A 21,228-nucleotide genomic window follows, 5' to 3' on the forward strand; every position below is an offset into this window, starting at 1 on the left:
GTAATAGCATGATCATTTCAATTGTAATGCCTTCTTATCCCAACGTTACTTTGTTTCTTTGCTACATTAGCGAACACTGAACTACTGCCCGTACTCTAGATATGACAATCAACCACAAAATTCCCTAAACCAGATAACATTAAACATAGTCTAAAAAATCATGTGTCAATTCACGAGTTTGCTCACAGAGCACTTTGATTTTTGCCTTGCTCATGGCTGCCACATCTGCAGTGCCCACTTGTAAATGCGAAGATGAAGATAAGGTAAAATTAAAAATACTTGCTACTGTTATATCATATATCAATCTACACCTTTGCAGTTTTTCATCTTCAGTGTACTTTTAGCCATTAGTCTTTAACTGTGATACAAGGTTTCCGGAGACTTAGTTGTTCTCGCACAATGCTGAAAGAATTTTTATTCGTGCAGTCCTCAGCTGAAATTTGTGCCGATATAAAGCCGTTAAACGCGTTTAGACCATGTTCCTTTGATTAATTTGTAGAAACGTCAGGTTCGCTGTTCGCTGTTAAAGTCCAAGTGAATGAGACCAGAACAATAGAAACATAAACGTAAATATTACATAGTCTTTTTTTTTCCACAGGAAACTTTGTCTAAGTACAAAGTTAAAGCCAAAGATGGTGACGAAGAGTATGAACAAGAAGTCAAAATCGACACCGAGAAACAGACGGAGACTTATCACATTCCAAAAACGAAATCTTCCAGCGCAGGGGAAGTGGACGAAGTCTATGACTTTAAAAGAGTAAGTAAATTAGCATAGCAAAGTAAATAAGCATAGAAAAGGCAGCACTCCTCTCCATTCTCCTCGGTTATTTTTTAGACCCTGGGTATTGTTCGTTTCGGGGTCTTGAACCCTCGATCTCCCGCATGGTAGTACGACGCTCTAAAATTAACAAGAGCTAACCAAGAGCGGTTTAAAAGTTAAGATTTTCAAATGGATATTTTACTATTCAAAATTTATAGTCACTATCTACTCATTTACTTGCTGGTGTTTTTCCGCACAGAACTTGGTCATGCGCCGAATGCCTGAACACAAAGCCTGTTTCTTGAGTGAATCCACTGAAAACGCTCCAAAGCCTCAAGACCTCAAAAATGCACTTGACAAGGTAACTTTCCTCTCTTTGTTTGAGAGCAAAGATCGATGCTCTAACTTTGCGGTGAAGATCATGATAGAGCCTTCGTTTTTTGATGCATTTCTGTTTCCTTGAAATTATCGTTTGCAGTAAAATATCAGTTTTATAGGTGGTATGTACTCAGAACGCTTTTTTTTTTTTGGCTTTTGTCTAATTAAATGTCATAACTGACACATTTATGGTCGAAAGAAATATAGACCTTCTTCCGGCTCAGGCTAATCAATAAGCTCTAGTATAAAAATAACGTCTTTTTATAATGTCATACCCCAGTTTTGTCTTTTTGTAGTGCTCGTGGAAAATGAATTAGTCATCAAAACAACCGAGGGCTTCGATCATAGTCTTAGCTCCATTATAACCTATAATCTTAAGCAAGATCATGATCATGATCATAGTAGGAAAATAGGATAACTTTCGTAGTGCGAAATTTGATTTCCCAATAATTTGGTAGACGAATCTGACAGCGTCAGTGACGTGATTGAATACAAGTAACCTGTTGAGCAAAAAAAAAAAAAAGAAAACTGGCAGAACATGACTGTGCGAAAAAAATCTCACCTCCTGCTCTCACACAAAAGGATGAATAGGTACCTAGCAGATGTCGGCCTGTGTAAACAAAAAAATGGTGGGAGGAGATTATTCAGTTTTTCGTGCTTACGAAGCGCGAAATTTAAATATACTCGGATTGAACAGTCGAGTCAAATGGGAGAAATTGACGAGCGTATGCGACTATTTCCACTCGCCATTGTTTTTTTAACTCCTTTCGTTGAATTGAAAAACGGAAAGAGAATGATACCCATGAAACTACATGAATTAACGACGCGCGAGGCTTCGGACGTTGTTACCAGGTTTAAATCATACGCTAGAGGAAGAAGAATGTGAACCTTTTTTTGCACATCAGGAACAAAATCTTATTCACGCAGCGCGAAATTTAAATACACGCACATTAAACAATCGAGCAAATGACGGTAGCCTTCTACATGATTCAACGGCGTGGTAGGCTTCGGACGTTAATACCAGGTTACACATGCTTTCATTACGTTTGTATCGCACAGTGAGCCTCTAATTGAATATATCTTTCGCTGGTTTTCAGAAATATAAAGGTAAAAACAGTGACATCTCTTTACTTCAGATACGAAAGCTACAGTCGCCCCACCATCCACTCCACCGTGACTATTTGCATCCTAAAAAATCTACCAGAATCACCCCCACGGGGAGGATTTGTTTTATCGTCAGTTTTGCCGATGGTTCAAATCTGCCGCTCGTATAATGATAGGAAATTTTGAAAAATCCCGCGTGTATTTTGAAGCTGTTTTCGCCATTGTTCCAAAGTAGCCATATACGGTCATTGTTAATCGTTTAACAAAGCCTGCTGTAATCTAAGCTGATCCGCTTTTCTTGATACGTGAGTAAAAATTAAAATAGATATTTGATGGGGTGCAACTCATTTCATTTCTGAATTCCTTTTTCAGCAAAGCGCTTCAGGTTCCTTACAATCTGTTAATACTACTGAAGACAATTACGAAGTTGTTGGCACTGTGAATGATCGCTCCACTCTAAGTGATGAAATGGCTGCAATGTGTGCCAAATTTCCCATTTATCGCATCAGGAGGAGGAAGGTCTCTATGAGCGTGGAAAAAGAAAACGTTCAAGGTATTTGATAGCTTTTACCTATCTTTTACCTATATTTACCTATGGAGAGATGAAATTAGAAGATCCTCGCAGCTAAGAACACTACTGAAACTATTAGTTGTAAATAGGACCTGAAAAAAATTCAGGCCCGTACGGGATTTGAACCCATGACCTCTGCGATACCGGTGCAGAGCTCTACCAATTGAGCTAACAAGCCAACTGGGAGCTGGTCAATGAATTGGGTACAAATATACATCCAAGTGAATGAAGAATTTAGATATATGAAAATTCACATATTTGCACTGCGGTGGAGAGATGAAATTAGAAGATCCTCGCAACTAAGAACACTACTGAAACTATTAGTTGTAAATAGGACCTGAAAAAAATTAAATTCAGGCCCGTGCGGGGTTTGAACCCATGACCTCTGCGATACCGGTGCAGAGCTCTACCAATTGAGCTAACAAGCCAACTGGGAGCTGGTCAATGAATTGGGTACAAATAAACATCTAAGTGAATGAAGAATTTAGATATAAGAAAATTCACATATTTGCACTGCGGTGGAGAGATGAAATTAGAAGATCCTCGCAGCTAAGAACACTACTGAAACTAGTAGTTGTAATTAGGAGCTGAAAAAAATTAAATTCAGGCCCGTACGGGATTTGAACCCATGACCTCTGCGATACCGGTGCAGAGCTCTACCAATTAAGCTAACAAGCCAACTGGGAGCTGGTCAATGAATTGGGTACAAATAAAGTTGGCAGTTGGCTTGGTTCAAATCGAAATGGACTCCAACAACAATGAGGATGACCACTGCTCAAATAACGGCAAACGAAAACGGAAAAAATGATAAAATTAGATCTTAGAAATTTCTGTATCAAAAGAAAAAAACGAGTGCAGCTTTTAGCTAAGGGAAACATAAGGTGCCGAATCGATGATAAAAGGAAAAAGTTTCAAATTTTCTTCAAATTAGTTTCAAAATCCCAAAACAATTGTGAGAAAAATTATCGACTAGTAAGTGACCAATTTAATTATTACAGACTTTGTTGTTACGTAGAGATTTTGTTGATTAAATGTTGCTGTTCGCATGCTACTCGCGTTGACGAATAACGCTGTAATGACTAACTTGGGCATGACGGAAGCATAATTACAATTAGCTACACATAAACTTATACTTAGTCATCTGTGTTGATCTCCAACTCAAACACAGCTTAAGCTACAAGAAAGCGAAAAGACCATCTCAAGGTGATTAAGGAGAAAGATAAATTCTGAATGTGATCTGGTAAAATCTGTGTACTCCTGCTCACATCTAATTTGTTATCAAACCGTGTAAAATAAAGGAAGTGATGGCGATGCTTTCGACGCGAGGCCTGTACTTACTTGTTGACGGAATAAATACCTAATGATGATTGTAAGACTATGAGTAAGTAAAACAAAGCCGCTCGTTTAACGTATCACCCAGGTTATCTCTTTACATTACTGAAAATAACACTGGTGTTGATGGATGTTCCCATTCACTGAAATTGTCCTCTTATAAGAAAAATTGAAACTATGGGCCGATCTTTAGCGGTCCAAGATGTTTCGCATTGGAAAAAAGTTTTGCCTCAAACTTTGTCCATTAAATTATCTTTGGTAGTAAGTAAATAAAACCACATTGGTTTCTTGATATACGTTACAAACATTTTTGAGAGCTTTCAATAATCAAAGCTGCAAAGGCCCTTTTTTGACCTCTGGCGACATCGAAACTTTCAAAAAGTTGACAAGCTCGCTCCTCGCAATACGCCACATGCAGAAAGAAATCGTTTGTATTCCTAAATTGTGTGATATATGGGGGATTTGGAAAGCATTTCAAATTTGATATATGTTTATTCAGAGGTTCGCTATAATTGATTAAAAAAAACCCGTTAGACAGCTTTCTGAAGTTAGTCAAAAGCGCTCTTTCTTTCTTAGATGATATTTCTCAAGTCCATATCAGACCATTCGAAACTCAATCGCTCTGACGCTCACGTCAGCCTTTAAACTCTTTATGCTGGCCAATTTACGTTTTCAACTCAGTCGTTAACACGAAATTACTTGCTCATTATACTCTCCCACCCACGCAGCACCACAGTTTCGTTAGAAACTCACCCCCTTTATTCATTCAGAACTTGGGTTGATTTCTTCTAATAACATGTTAGAAAGCATAGAAATGTAAAAATGTCTTTCACTTATTAATTTCCTTCGCCTATAATTAGTGACTTCAAACTAGGTAATTTTACAAGCGTGACAGTAGAATTTTGCAAATTAGTCTGTTGAGCAAACTGCCACTGTGTATATTGGTGGCTTTATAAATCTTAGATTTTAACCATAGAAAATATAGTAGAGTAGAGCTTTTAGAATACACCGATTGATTCTTTAAACATTTCAAACGGCTAAATTCTGGTAAATGATTCTGTTTCGTGACGAAAAAGGTGAACAAGATGGGTCGAACATCAGATTGATTAGCGTTTTTGTAAACTTTGTCCTGTTTACTAGGGATAGAACTCTGACGAACGAGACTCAATTAAACTGTTTTATTTCGCTCTCGTATTCGCTTATTTACATCAGGTGTGTAAAAAGCTACTCTGCAAAATTTGTAAGAAATCACTCTCTTATACGATATTTTCTACATTTTGATTGGTTGTTGCCGAGTACTGATTTAAAAGGGTCATTCAAGGTTGCGTTGATTATGTAAACCATTCAATGTCCATAGTGTTCGCACTCATCATCTGACATGTGTCACGCACGAATCAAAGTCTCCGACAGCGTTAGGTCAACGTGTATATGAGAAACTTTTGAACAAAAATTGGTTTTCTATTCTTTTATATTTGAGTTTAGAGAGCTTAGGCTATTCACACCTGTAAGAACATTTCAGAACCAAACTGCAAGGCCCAGTTGCATAAAGGGTGGATAACGCTATCCAACGGATAATTTGCTATCCAGCGGATATGTGACAGCAAAACGTATAGCGTCATCCACCAGACAGAAATTTGTTCAGTGGATAGCGTTATCTGATCTTAGAACAACCGGGGCCAGGATTTTATTAAGTGTAACCAGCGATGACAGAATTACGACTACGAGCAGTTTCTCCTTTTCGGCGAAGTCCGTGGCGCAGGTCGAAAAAGAGTCAAATTTATGTTAGTGCCTCACTCTAAGAGCTCCTGGCAGCGCGCTTACATCTTTTTTCTCTTTTCAGCCATGAATTTTATTTTACCCGCGCGACGGACTTCGCCCCAAAGGAGGGACTGTGTGTAATCTATAACAGCACATTCTGAAGTTCACCGTGACTAGTGACTCAGTCACGTAAATCAATTGTGTGCTTTTCCCATCTAAATAAGGCAGTGATAAGGTAATTTTTTCTCAGAATACTAGCCTAGTTTTCTTAGGCTATCAGCTGCGCTTGTGCTTGATGGGAACATAGAAATACAGAACTTCAGATCAGCGAGAAGAAATGTCCAAGATCCAGTGCAAGGTTTCAATGTGGCATTGACGGCGTTACCGACGCTGTACAAAAGCAATTTTACAATTTTCTAGACTCCGCAATGATTTCCTTTGTATGGCCTAATGAACTTCTAGTACATGGTGGATTTACTTATTGGTTAAAATTCAGTTTCGCGGCACACAATCCGTGAGGAAGAATGACAGCGGAACCACTTCTTAGAGTTCACAATGAGGCCATATTACTGTCAAGACGTATCGTAGGGCACTTGCATCATGCAAACTTAAAAGCGGTGAGGAGTTTATCATGCCTAACGTGGTGCGCACAGTAGCCATGTGTACCGTCGTTTGACAAAGATAATACAATAAATATTAACCTCACATAGATGTTACACTTTTAGGTTTGAAAACTATTTTCAAACAGTGCTTCACGGCAAAATAGCTTTGAGTTATCATGATGAGCGACCGCAGCCAGAGTATGATCGCTGTTCCTTCAGATATTGCGATGTAAAAATTGATTTATTGAAAAGATGAACGCGAGAGCGAACACTGCAAATATAACTCAACATTTCCCTCTTACGATAATCTGAGAAAGTGATGATAATATCAAATTATATCGCTAAATTTAGAGAATCCTGGTCTCAAATTTTAGGTAGGGGTCTTTGCGTTCTACAGTCTAAGGTGACACTTTTGTTGCTTTGCTTTTTCGCTTGTTTGTGTTGAGGCACCCAGATCACCCACCCTAAAGATTCAATAATCTGCATGTCCTACACACTGCAAACAAATGTTACCTTTCCTTTTTCAAAAGGCTTTTTTATTAGCTATTCGCACGTGATTATACAGATAAATCCCCAGCGAATGGCACTGTACATGCGCGGTTACGCGATTGCTAAAGGAAGTTCATTTGCAGGGTCAACCCTTCTGATTACACGATGTTCCTTTAGGCAGCAGGGATACTGGAATGATAGAAAAAAAAACTGTGAAACTAATTGGGAATGAGAGTACTTTACCCTAAAATGGCGAGGATGTTACCTTTATGATACAGTTTTGGAGATGAATGTAATATTGGCCTGAAATATTTTTTGGTGATACGTGCAGTTACTCGTGTAACTTACGCTATTATTGATACTATTGGTTTACTGGGTCCTGACCTCCAAGTTTCACTTGCTTCAGCGAACGCGCCACTACGCATACTCAATAACAAGGGTTTCATTTATCTCATTATTTGTGAATGATAGTAAAATTTTGATAGTAACCAGACTTTCGAAAAAAGCACCCGTTCGCGTTAACCATTCATTGCGTAAAAGTTATGCAACAGGAACTCAAACAGAGCCTTTCCTTACAACTTTACTTAGGATTAAAATTGTTTCCTATCACATTGTGAGTACCAGTATACAAAGTGATTTTTTTGGCCGGCAAACATCAGGTGAACTAACAAACACAAGTTAGGACTTGTGTTATTCATAACCTGAAAGAATTCAGCATTCCCGACTTTATCAGCCAATATACTCAGTCCTTTTAATGTTCATTTTACCCTAAAAAGGTTATGATTTAGTCACAATCGACATCAATCAATTTTAGTAATTTTTGAGCATGCGCAGTGAGATGACAGCCATAAGAAGGGAAGCTGATACTGTGTCACGCTGTTGCATAATGGGGCTGAGCAATTGTTCAGGCCCATTATGCAACAACAACATTATTAGCTATTCGCACGTGATGAGACAGATAAATCCCCAGAGAATGGTACTGTACCTGCGTAGTAGCGCGATCGCTAAAGGAAGTGAAATTGCGGGGTCAAGCCTTCTGATTACACGATGTTCAATTCGGCAGAAAAAATTTGCGAAACTGAAGAGGGACAAGAGTACTTTACAATAAATATGGCGAGGGTGTTATCTTAAAGACACAGTTTTGGAGATGAATGCAAACCTAACTCAAAATTTTTGCCTGAAATATTTTTCGGTGGTACGTGCAATTACTCGTGTAACTTATGCTATTGTTGATGCTATTAGTTTACTGGAACTTGACCTCCGAGTTGCACTTGCTTCAGCGAACGTGCCACTACGCATCCTCAGTAACATAAACAAGGGTTCCATTTATCTTGTTGTTTGTGATGAAGTTAAAATTCTGATGGTAACCAGACTTTCGAAAAAAACATCAGTCTGCGTTCACCATTCATTACGTAACTTAAGAAAAGTAACGCAACAGTAACTCAAACAGAGCTTTTCCTTGCAACTTTATTCAGGATTAAAATTTGCTTAGGGTTAGGGTTAGCCAGATAGAACTTTCGGCTGAAATGTTTCCATCTTTTGACTCACCGTCATTCATTATTTCTTTCCGTGCCGACGATTTTAATACAGTTGAAGTTAACCTTCCAATTGCACTTGCTTCAGCAATGACATTACCACGCATGTCCAGTAACGTTACTCTTGAAATAAACAGCAATCATGAATTCTGGGCGGGAATTCAAAAAATCCCACGACAACTTTCTCTGGGGTCCATAATTCACATCTAAAAACTCCCATGCATGCAGAAAAGATTTGTTTTGGCCATTGCGAGGGAAAAAAGACATGTGTAGACTGGAACTTACGTTACTCGTGGTCTGATAACCCTTAGGTCTGCAATCAATCGCCGAGGACCTTCCTGTTCATAATCATGCTGATACTATAAACATCTAGGTCTAAGTCGTGATCTACACAAATCCGTTTTACTTATTTTTGAGCATGCGCAGTGAGATGGCTGCTGAAGGGAGGGCAACTGTTATTGTATTACTTTGCTGCAGAGTACATCTAAGTTGCAGCTGAGTATAATAACTTTTTGTGTTTGTGGTCCACTTGTTATCAATCTGGAAATGGGCGGAGGTATAGCACTGACAAAGTTTCTGATCTTTTTTGCAAACGATAAATCTTTGTACGAAGTTCGTCTGTTTTTCGACACACAATCCTCCAATATCTATTTTTTTTCCAGAAATCACCTGTACTTAACCTTCCAAATACTTTTCCTTTAGCAATGGCACCACTGAGCATGCCCAACGGCGATACCAGTAAATCAATCGGTTTTTGCCTTTCAACAACAATGGGACATGTTAGTGAAATCTGAACTGAAATAGATATCTATTCGTGACTTATATTAAAGGAATCTGTTAACTGGTATTGGAACAGTTCCCCAACACTATTAACCATTATTTCTTAAGATGGCATCTCAAATTGACTGTGAATGTCTATGAGAATTTTTCCCAAAAACGAAGGAGTATAGATCATGAAGATTTCGACACTTGTCATTTGTGGTCTGAATAACCCTGAAGCTTGTTATCAGTCACTTAATGTTATTCTCTTCCGGCAGGTATCAAGTTCTAATTGCATCTCTCAGAGATCTATTTTAATCATTTTTTGAGCATGCGCAGTAAGGTTACTCATCATTCTCGTGTTCAACGGTGAGCCTCACAAGCAGTTGAATTATGAGATCTCACAGATATATACGTAGAGCAACGGACCCTGGAAAGAAACGTCTTTGTTATCAAAATTGGCTGAAAGTCATTGTTACTACTTAACGTTTGGAAATACTGTGGAAAGAACCTATTGTGACTGTGCAGGGGCAGCATGCCCGTTGCGCAACTATTTATTTAAAGTTGACCCGTTGTGACCCTGTTTCAGCAGTTAAGCCCTGAATCTATGAGGGAATCGATCTAACTGCAGACGTTTTGTCATCAATGCACGATATCAGATTGCAACGATGAGGAAGATAAGAGGCTCTGTAAAGGTATAAAAGAACACCGCTTTATCATTCCTATCCATTCACTGTGGAAATAGGAATCATTCCCCTGCCACAAGAAGAACGAACTCAAGAGCCGGTCGTCACCAGAGTTTGGACAACAGAAAGATGGTGAGCACATTTGACGGTACTTAAATACGCGAATTACCCTGAAGCTAACTTCACTTTTTTCATGCATACGCATGTTTGATATCCAGCCGTTTTGATAGTAGCTCAAATTGTGAAAAAGATGCAGCTGGACTTGTGAGAAGGGATGGGGCTCCCCTTTAAAGACTTACTTATAAAGCGTGAAAATCATAGATTTCCAACGAATGCTATTTTCTTTTATTATCAGGAGTGGAAGGTGTACCTCATTTTCTTTGCCTTGTTCGTGGCTGCCACATCTGCAGCGCCCGCTTGTAAATGCCAAGATGAAGATAAGGTAAAAATAAAAATACTCGTTAGTGTTATCATTTATCAATCTGCAGCCTTGCAGTCTTTCATCTTGTACTTTTAGCCATCAATCTTTTATTGTGATATAAGGTTTTAGGAGACTTAGTTGTTCCCGCACAATGCAGACCAAAGCTGAAATTTGTGCCGTTACAGAGCCGATAAATGCGTTCTGACCATGTTCCTTTAATTACTTCGTAGAAACGTCAGGTTCGCCTTTAAAGTCCATGTGAATGAGGCCAGAACAATAGCAACATAAACGTAAATATTATAAAATCTTTTGCTCTACAGGAAACTTTGTCCAAGTACAAAGTTAAAGTCAAAAATGGTGACGAAGAGTATGAACAAGAAGTCGAAATCGACACCGAGAAACAGACGGAAACTTATCACATTCCAAAAACGAAATCTTCCAGCGCAGGAGAAGTGGACGAAGTCTATGACTTTAAAAGAGTAAGTAAATTAGCATAGCAAAGTAAATAAGCATAGCAAAGGCAGCACTCCTCTCCATTCTCCTCGGTTATTTTTAAGATGCTGACTGTTGGTCGGGGTCTTAAACCCTCAACCTTCCGCACGGTAGTGGGGCGCTCTCCAATTAGTAAGAGCTAACCAAGTGCGGTTTAAAAGTTAAGATTTTCAAATGGATTGAAGTCACGACTCTAAGATCTTGTAGAGTGGCTTTACGCTTGTCTAAGTAATAGCAAGGTAATTTAAGTAAAAAAGTTATCGCAACTTTTCGCGTTTTCGCGTAGCTTAGGCTAGTTCGCTAACTTTGGATAATGGTTAACTCTTTGTTACATTCCCTTACGTTGTGATACTCAGTCAAAAACTTCTCTAAGAAAACAGGGATTACTAATTAAAATTCATAGTTACTGGTTACTCATCTACTTGCTGATGTTCTTCGTACAGAACTTGGTCATGCGCCGAATGCCTGAACACAAAGCCTGTTTCTTGAGTGAATCCACTGAAAACGCTCCAAAGCCTCAAGACCTCAAAAATGCACTTGACAAGGTAACTTTCCTTTCTTTGTTGGCGAGCAACGATCGATACTCTAGCTTTACACTGAAGTTCACGATAAAGCCTTCGTTTTTTGATTCATTTCTGTTTCCTTGAAATTATCGTTTACAGTAAAGTGTTAGTTTTCTAGATGGTATGTGTTCAGAAGGCGATTTATTTTTTGCTTTTCTCTAATTAAGTCATAACCGACATATTTATGGTCGAAAGAAATATAGACCTTCTTCCGGCTCAGGCTAATCAATAAGCTCTAGTATAAAAATAACGTCTTTTCACACTGTCATATCCCAGTTTTGACTTCTTGTAGTGCTCATGGAAAATGAATCAGTCATCACAACAACTTAGCGCTTCGAACATGATCTTAACTCCATTATCACCTAAAATCTTAAGGAAGATCATGATTATGGAATGAGTGCAAATTAAAATAGAAATTTGATTGGAAGCAACTCATTGCTTTTTCAGCAAAGCGCATCAGGTTCCTCACAATCTGCTAATACTACTGAGGACAACTTCGAAGTTGTTGGCACTGTAAATGATCGTTCCACTCTGAGTGATGAAATGGCTGCAATGTGTGCCAAATTTCCCATTTATCGCATCAAGAGGAAGAAGGTCACTTTGAGTGTGGAAAAAGAAAACATCCAAGGTATTTGTGTGCTTTTGTTTATATTTCGTTTTAATCGCTCTAAGTGGGACCGCTAAGGAGTTAATGCCCACAGAGTTAATTATAAGTCGTAACTAGTTTTCGCTCTCATTTTCCAGGTGGTAAAGACAGGGAAAAGAGAAACCTCTGCATCTACTGCTATTGGAAAGTCACAGGTTACATATGGGTAACAGAAAGTGATGGTACCGTCGTACTTTACAGGGTTTGGACTTGGACATGCATTTACGTATCTTGCAGCCGCTGAACGAAGACCAATAGTCGTTTAATGAGGCAACCTCCTGATCCAGAAACCTCAGCCAAGAAATAAAAATTGATACGTCTTTTTCTGATTCCCTATTGATTTCATGTTACAAAATGTGCTTAAAAATCGCAGCTAGCAAAAGAACTTACCAATTTACTTATACTTAGGGTTTTTTTTTTTTACATTTTTTACATTTCTACGTAGAGTTCACATGTGTGCAAAATCAATAAAGAATCTGATGAATCAAGTAATTCAAATCTCTGGTGTGTTTTGTGATTCAGAGTTTAGACATCCCCACATCAAACTGACAACTGACTGACCATTTAACTCCTAAGAGTGATTAGCATCTGATTTCTCCTTACATCATCAGTCCTGAATCACACGAGGGTCATGAGAATAAAAGAAATGATCACCAACCGAGGAAGTTCTTGATTGTGACACAAATTCTCCTTGTGTAGAGAACAGTGCGGAGAAGATGCATACTGATGTTGGGGTGTGAAGCCGGGTTGATGTGGATTGCAAATAATGAACCAGAAAATGTTAGGCCGAGGAAAAACAAACCGTGAAGTTAGATAAATTTCAGGGGATAGCCACGCTCTCTCCGAGATCCGATTTTTAAGTAAGTTGTCTTCATTACTCAACCAGACACAAAATATTGAAAATATCTACACCGTGCCATTAATTTAACTTCAATATCTGTACAGAAATCAACTGCGTGGAAAAAATACACCAAAGCTAAGAAAACGAAAACCTGCCTAACCTAGCTAGGAAAAGAAAAAAAAAAAGGCACGTGGTTCTCGGGCCGAAACAGCAGTGCAACTCGCAGAAAATTTTGCGTATCCTGATTTCAACACTTGCGTTACATCAATAACAAAACGTCTGAGGGCGTTAACATGGGATGCGTTGATCATTACCTCCAGTCACTCTGGTTTTAAGTGGAAAATAATAGATTTAATGTTGACTGTTCAAGGTACAGGAATGAATCGAAAAAAGAAGACAAGTAAAAAACAAAAAAATATTGAGTCAATAACACGGGAAAACTTGTCAGGAAGAAGCTTATCACCGGAAAATCACAAATCTATTGTTTATTAAAAGAGAGCGAAGCGAGACAGTCACACGTGCGACAGTAACAGTGTCTCACCTTCTTGACGGCCGTAAATCACCGACTTTAGTCCCACTACCCTCTGCGAGCCTGCGCACCTTCCCTGAACCTCTGATAAGTGCTGGGAAAATGGTTATTCATGCTAACGCAGCATTATCTAAATTTAAAGATCTTGTAACTGGCTTCCGTTTGACCGACGCAAGAGCCGTACCAAACTCAATTTTTGCTCTATTATAGACTTGTTTGACTCTCGGAAAGTTGCGCTCAATGTCTGTTAACCGTTTAACTCATGAGAGTGGCTAACATATCACTCCTCCCTACAACATCTACACTTTACCCAGCAGATAGGTAACGAGAATACTCAAATTTACCAGGTAGAAGTTGTTATCGTGATCTAACACCAAATTCTCGTAATTTATTAACAAGGAATTGTATAACAGCTGGAGGGCAGATCAACAATCAAGTTATAGGTAATTTCCTTCCATATTAATTGACGGTGAAGTATGGTAAAAAATTTAAAGCACGGTACGAGAGTCTGGAATGGGAAGAATAACAAGACCTTTATACCAACATCTTTACATATTCCATTTCAACCATGTAGCCAAGGTAATGAGTTAGTATTTGCACGAAATTCAAGGCAAAAATGTGTAGCAAGGAGTTCATGTTCTTTCATTTACAATACCAAAGACAAAGGATAAGTTCTGGTCATGATCTCATCGACATAAATATTGGGAATCAATTGTATTCAGGTTTGTCTCAATTAGCAAGACAGTCGTATTTAATGCAGACAGAATTGCCAACAATGTTAAATGTGTCTGAGGCTGACTATCAACTAGAATACAGTGATAGCGATTCTGGCACAGTGGATCGAGACAAAATAATAGAAGGATATCAGTACTCTACCTCTTTACAAAGAGCCTTTGAATCACTCACATCTGACGGTTACACTAATTTTATATTAACAGTAGGGTTTATCGGTGTGGCTATCGACTGTAATATGTAAACTCTCTGGCGTTTACAGCTGGATATGCCTGGAAAGAAGCCAAAGTTCACGCACATATACGTCTTGTTGTTCGGAATTCCAGCCTAGTTCTTCCAGGCTATCAGCCGTGTTAGCGCTCGATGGGAACAGAGAAATACAGGACTTCAGATCAGCGAGAAGAAATGTCCAAGATGCAGTGCATGGTTTCAATGCGGCAAAAAATTCTTAAAACCATCCGCACCTTCAACTACAGTATTTTCTAGACTCCGCAGTGATTTCCTCTGTGTGGCCTCTTAATCTTCTCTTACATGGGGGATTTACTTATCGGTTGAAATTCAGTTTCGCGGCACACAATCCGTAAGGAACAGCGTCAGCTGAACCACTTCTTATAATTAGAGTTCACAATAAGGCCATATTACTATCCAGACGTAGCGTGGCTAAATTTAGTTAATTCTTGGTCTCATATTGCAGGTAGGGGTCTTTGCGTCCTACAGTCTACAGTGATACTTTTGTTACTGTGCTTGTTCGCTTGCTTGTGTTGAGGCACCCATAGATTATCGATTCAAAGCAGTACGTGAGAAGCGTATTAACACAACTTTTTTAGCCTTCCAAAGATCCAATGATCTGTTGCATGTCCTACACACAACAAACCAATGCTGCCTTTTCTTTTCAAAGGGCTTTGTTATTAGCTATTCGCACGTGAGACAAATAGATCCCCAGCGAATGGCACTGTACATGCGCAATAGCGCGATTGCTAAAGGAAGTGCATTTGCGGGGTCAAGCCTTCTGATTACACGATGTTAGATTCGGCAGCAGGGATACTGGAACGATTAAAAAATCTGTGAAACTGAATAGGAACAAGAATACTTTACCTTAAGTATGGCAAGGTGTTACCTTTAAGACACAGTTTTGGAGATGAATGTAAACATAACTCAAAATTTTTTTGGTGGCGCGTGAAATTACTCGCGCAGCTTATGCTATTGTTGATGCTATTAGTTTACTGGATTTTGACCTCCGAGTTGCTCTTGCTTCAGCGAACATGCCACTACGCATCCTCAGGGTTCCATTTATCTTGTTGTTTGTGATGATAATAAAATTCTGATAGTAACCAGACTTTTGAAAAAAACACCCGTCCGCGTTCACCATTCATTACGTAACTTAAGAAAAGTTATGCAACAGCTACTCAAACAGAACTTTTCCTAATAACTTTATTTTGGATTAAAATTGGTTCCTATCACATTGTGAGTACAAGTATACAAAATGATTTTTTGGCCGGCAAACATGAGGTGAACTAACAAACACAAGTTAGGACTTGTGTTATTCATGATCTGAAATAATTCACTGTTCCCGGCTTTATCAGCCAATATATTCATTCCTTTAAATCTTCATTTTACCCTAAAAAGGTTATGATCTAATCGCAATCGACATCAATCAATTTTAGACATTTTTGAGCATGCGCAGTGCGACGACAGCCGTAAGAAGGGAATCTGATACTGTGTCACGTTGTTTGTTCAGGCCCATTATGCAACAGTTGGATAACAAACGTGTCCAGGTTTGTTTGTTTTTTGTAAATGAACGCTGACAATGAGATCTACTGTCTCAAAAAACAGTCAATCCATACAAGATTAAATGGTTGTCCTAAGATGTTTGGTCTCGATCATTTTATAAATTTTTTAAAATTATTTTGCTATTATTGTTGTTTTTTTTGTAAGTCAGTGGAGGCACAAAACCGAAAATGAGCCCTGTTGATCTACTATCTTTCTGCCAAAGATAGAACTTTCAGCTGAAAATCTTCCATCTTTGACTCACCATCATTCATTATTTCTTTCCGCGCCGACGATTTTAATACAGTTGAAGTTAACCTTCCAATTGCACCTGCTTCAGCAATGACATTACCACGCATTTCCAGTAGCGTTACTCTTGAAATAAACACCAGTTATGGGCGGGTATCCAAAAACTCCCACGACAACTTTCTCTGGGGTCCATAATTCACATCTAAAATCTCCTTTGCATGCAGAAAAGATTTGTTTTGGCCACTGCGAGGGAAAAAAGACATGTGTAAACTGAAACTTGCATTACTCGTGGTCTGATGATCCTTTGGTCTACAATCAATCACCGAGGACCCTCCTGTTCATAATCATGCTAAAACTATAAACATCTAGGTCTAGACGTGATCCACACAAATCCATTTTACTCATTTTTTGAGCATGCGCAGTGAGATGGCTGCTGAAGGGAGGGCAACTGTATTTTATTACTTTGTCGCATAGCACATCTAAGTTGTAGCTGAGTATAATAGCTATAGCTTTTTATGTTTGTGGCCATTTTTTATCAATTTGGACATGGGCGGAGATACAGTACTAACAAAGTTTCTGATCTTTTTTCGCAAACGATAAATCTTTGTGCGAAATTCGTGTTTTTCGACACACAATCCTCCAATATCTATTTTTGTCTAGAAATCACCTGTACTTAACCTTCCACTTACTTTTCCATTAACGTTGGCACCACTGAGCATGTCCAAGGGCGATACTTGTATATCAATGGGTGTTTGCCTGTCAACAACAATTGGACGCGTCAGTGAAATCTGAATTGAAATAGATATCTATTCAAGCCATAAAGGAGTCTATTAAATGGTAGTGGAACAGTTCCCCAACGCTACTAATCATTATTAGTTAAGGTGGCATTTCAAATTGATTTCTAATAATTTTTTTCCCAAAAACGAAGAGGTGCAGGCCATAAAGATTTCGACTCTTGTTACCTGTGGTCTGAATAACCCTGAAGCCTGTTATCAGTCACTTAACGTTATTATCATCCGACAACTGTCGAGTTCCAATCGCATATCTCAGAGTTCTAATTTAATCCTTGTTTTGAGTATGCGCAGTAGGGTTACTGCTAAACGAAGTGCAACTTTAACTCATTCACGTGTTCAACGATGAGCCTCACAAGCAGTTGAATTATGAGGTGTCACAGATATTTACGTAGATCTACGGACCCTGAAAAGATACGTCTTTGTCATCAAAATTGGCAGAAAGTCATTGTAGCTACTTCACGTTTGGAAATGCTGTGGAAAAAACCTATTGCGACTGCGCAGGGGTAGCATGCCCGTTACATAACTGTTGATGTAAAGTTGACCCATTGCGACCCTGTTTTAGCAGTTACGCCCTGAATCTATGAGGGATTCGTTCCAAGTGCAGACGTTTTGTCATCAATCCACGATGTCAGATTACAACAATAAGGACGATAGGAGGCTCTGTAAAGGTATAAACGAACACCGCTTTATGACTCCAATCCATTCACTGTGGAAATAGGAATCATTCCTCTGCCACGAGAAGAACGAACTCAAGGGCCGGTCATCATTAGCGTTTGAACAACAGAAAGATGGTGAGCACACTTGACGGTTGTTAAATAAAGCTTCACTTTTTTCATGTATACGCATGCTTGGTATACAACCGTTTCTGATAGTAGCTCAAACTGTGAAAAAGAAGCTTAGACGATGCAGCTGGACTTGTGAGAAGGGATGGGGCTCTCCTTTTAAGGCTTAGTTATACAGCGTAAAAATCATAGATTTCTAACTAATGCTTTTTTTCCTTTTATTATCAGGAGTGGAAGGTGTACCTCCTTTACTTTGCCTTGTTCGTGGCTGCCACATCTGCAGCGCCCACTTGTAAATGCCAAGATGAAGATAGGTAAAGTAAAAATACTCATTAGTGTTATCATATATCAATCTGCAGCTTTGCAGTCTTCCGTCGTATACTTTTAAACATCAGTCTTTTTCTGCGATACAAGGATTCCGGAGACTTCGTTGTTCCCGTAAAATGCTGAAAGAATTTTATCTTGCAGCCCTAAGCTGAAATTTATGCCGATACAAAGCTGTTAAACGCGTTTAGACCATGCTCCTTTAATTACTTTATAGAAACGTCAGGTTCGCTGTTGAAGTTCATGTGAGTGAGACCAGAACAATAGCAACATAAACGTAAATATTATATGATCTTTTGTTTCACAGGAAACTTTGTCCAAATACAAAGTTAAAGTCAAAGATGGTGACGAAGAGTATGATCAAGAAATCAAAATCGACACCGAGAAACAAACCGAGACTTATCACACTCCAAAAACGAAATCTTCCAACGCAGGAGAAGTGGACGAAGTCTACGACTTTAAAAGAGTAAGTGAATTAATGTCACTTACGATGACGAGTAACTTTCAACGACGTTCTTGTCGTCGTAAAGTCATAGTTTTCATCAAAAGTCTTATTTTATGGGTTTATTTATTTATTTTAATCATTTATTTATTTGCGATATTAAGACAGGCTGGCTCAGTTCAGCTTTAAAGCTGGTTTTAATCAAGGCTTGTGCAGACAATAACAAGGCCAGACTACAACAACGGGTGCCACGCTCCCTACTCTCTCTTAAGATCTGATTGTTAATTCCCCCCTCTACCTGTTACACATTTTCCTTTTAAATTAGTTAAGAGAATTTGGTGCTAGATCAAGAATAACAACGTCTACGTGATAAGTTTTAGTATTCTCATTACCTCTTTCCTGGATACTGTATGGATATTATTGGGAGAAGTTAACTCTCAATCACTTCTGGGAATTAAAGGGTCAACATCCTCTGCTAATCAGCACAGAGAAGATGCAGAAGACGGGGCCTACGGTTTATTATCCTTATCTGAGAACAATAGAATGTCTAAATATTTGTGGGTGTCATAGAAAAGGCAGCACTCCTCTCCTTTCTCCGTCATTATTTTTCAGACGCTGTGTGTTGGTCCGGTCGGGGACTTGAACCCTCGACCTCCCACACGGCAGTTCTGCGCTCTTCAATTAACAAGAGCTAATCAAGAGCGCTTTTTAAGCTAAGATTTTCAAATGGATTGAAGTTACGACCCTAAAATCTTGTAGAGTGGCTTTAAACTTGTCCAAGTAATATTAAGATAATTTAAGTCAAAAACTTATCGCGACTTTTTAAGTTAATCGTGTTTTCGCGTAAGGTTAGTTTGCTAACTTTGGATAATGGTTAGCTGTTTGTTACATTCCCTTGTGTTGTGATACTCAATCAAAAAGTGCTCTAAGAAAACAAAGAATACTATCTAACATTCATAGTCACTGTTTACTCATTTACTTGCTTATGTTTTTCGTACAGAACTTGGTCATGCGCCGAATGCCTGAACACAAAGCTTGTTTCCTGAGTGAATCCACTGAAAACGCTCCAAAGCCTCAAGACCTCAAAAATGCACTTGACAAGGTAACTTTCCTCTCTTTGTTCGCGAGCAACGATCGATGCTCGAGCTTTACACTGAAGTGCACGATAAAGCCTTCGATTTTGATGCATCTCTGTTTCCTTGATATTATTATTTATAGGTAAGCTTTAGTTATATAGATGGTATGAATTCAGAACGCGATTTTTCGGCTTTTCTCTAGTTAAATGTCATAACTGACATATATCGAAAGGACAATCGACCTTATCATAATCTTGATTAACACTCGAATGATTACAGACCGAGTTAGACTCCATTACCATTACTTATTATTCACACAAAGAATTAAGTCTGACTTGCGTAGCGCGCGCCATTGTTCAAAAATGGCCATATAAGATCTTACAACAAAGCCTGTAGTTATCACTGTTAAGCCAGTTTTCTTGATACGATTATGGAATGAGTGCAAATTAAAATAGAAATTTGATGGGAAGCAACTCATTTTATTTCTGAATTCCTTTTTCAGAAAAGCACTTCAGGTGGTTCCTCACAATCTGTTAATACTACCGAAGACAATTTCGAAGTTGTTGGCACTGTGGATGATCGTTCCACTCTGAGTGATGAAATGGCTGCAATGTGTGCCAAATTTCCCATTTATCGTATCAAGAGGAAGAAGGTCACTTTGAGTGTGGAAAAAGAAAAAATCCAAGGTATTTGTTAGCTTTTGTTTATATTTCATTTTAACCGCTTAAGTGCGACAAATTTAAGGGGTTAATGCCCACAGAGTTGATTATAGGTCGTAATTAGTTTCCGCTCTAATTTTCCAGGTGGTAAGGACAGGGAAAAGAGAGACATCTGCTACTACTCTTATTGGAAATGCTGGATTATAACGATTACAGACATCTATGGTAACTAAAAAAGTTACCTGTATTGTCGTAAGATATACGTCTACTATAGTTGCTGAACGAAGGCCAATATTCGTTTAATGAGACAACCTCCTGATCCAGAAACTTCAGCCAAGAAATGAAAATTGATGCGTCTTGTTTCAAATTACATATTGATTTCATGTTACAAAATATGTTTCAAAATCGCAGTTGGCGAAAAAAACTTAGTAATTTACTTATACTTAAGTTTTTTTTTTTACATTTTGACATTTGTTTGTAGAGTTCACGTGTTTGCAAAATCAATAAAGAATCAGATGAATCAAGTCATTCAAATCTCTAAAGTGTTGTGTGATTCAGAGTTTAGATATCCCTACATCACACTGACAACTGACTCACTATTTAACCCCTTTAACTTGTGAGTGATAAGCATCTAATTTCTCCTCACATCATTACCCCTGTATCACACAGGTCACGAGGATAAAAGAAATGATCACCAACGAAGAAGCTCTTGATTGTGATACAAATTCTCCTTATGTAGAGAACAGTGTGGAGAATATACATACTGATGTTGGGGTGTGAAGCCGGGTTGATGTAGATTGCAATAACGAAACAGAACGTTTTAGGCCAAGGAAAAACAAACTGTGAAGTTGGATAAATGTCAGGGAATAGTCACGCTCTCTCTGCGATCCGATTTTTAAGTAAATATTGTCTTCACAACTCAACCAGACACAAAATA

General features: G+C 38.6%; 2 protein-coding genes across 6 annotated transcripts; both read left to right on the plus strand.

The window, feature by feature from the left end:
* Window positions 1-194: 194 nt before the first annotated feature.
* Window positions 195-20,825, plus strand: LOC149034952 (uncharacterized). 5 transcript variants are annotated; one of them, XM_089191012.1, is made up of 6 exons: window positions 17,710-17,799; window positions 18,019-18,103; window positions 18,420-18,580; window positions 19,557-19,658; window positions 20,135-20,318; window positions 20,436-20,825. In XM_089191012.1, the coding sequence occupies exons 1-6, from the start codon at window positions 17,797-17,799 to the stop codon at window positions 20,522-20,524; spliced, it is 624 nt and encodes a 207-aa protein (XP_089047138.1). In that variant the 5' UTR covers window positions 17,710-17,796; the 3' UTR covers window positions 20,525-20,825. The 5 variants fall into 5 exon arrangements, with proteins under 5 accessions (XP_089047141.1, XP_089047142.1, XP_089047140.1 ...); XM_089191015.1 differs by lacking the exons at window positions 17,710-17,799; window positions 18,019-18,103; window positions 18,420-18,580; ... (1 more) ...; window positions 20,135-20,318; window positions 20,436-20,825 and adding exons at window positions 195-263; window positions 599-757; window positions 1,020-1,121; window positions 2,615-2,795; window positions 9,878-9,906; XM_089191016.1 differs by lacking the exons at window positions 17,710-17,799; window positions 18,019-18,103; window positions 18,420-18,580; ... (1 more) ...; window positions 20,135-20,318; window positions 20,436-20,825 and adding exons at window positions 195-263; window positions 599-757; window positions 1,020-1,121; window positions 2,615-2,795; window positions 9,881-9,906.
* Window positions 10,017-12,594, plus strand: LOC149034953 (uncharacterized). The gene is made up of 6 exons (XM_089191010.1): window positions 10,017-10,106; window positions 10,330-10,416; window positions 10,716-10,874; window positions 11,331-11,432; window positions 11,898-12,078; window positions 12,195-12,594. The coding sequence occupies exons 1-6, from the start codon at window positions 10,104-10,106 to the stop codon at window positions 12,338-12,340; spliced, it is 678 nt and encodes a 225-aa protein (XP_089047136.1). The 5' UTR covers window positions 10,017-10,103; the 3' UTR covers window positions 12,341-12,594.
* Window positions 20,826-21,228: the final 403 nt, after the last annotated feature.

Source organism: Pocillopora damicornis, chromosome 13, assembly GCF_964200805.1.
Source record: "Pocillopora damicornis chromosome 13, jaPocDami1.2, whole genome shotgun sequence".
In the NCBI taxonomy this organism is placed as follows: domain Eukaryota; kingdom Metazoa; phylum Cnidaria; class Anthozoa; order Scleractinia; family Pocilloporidae; genus Pocillopora; species Pocillopora damicornis.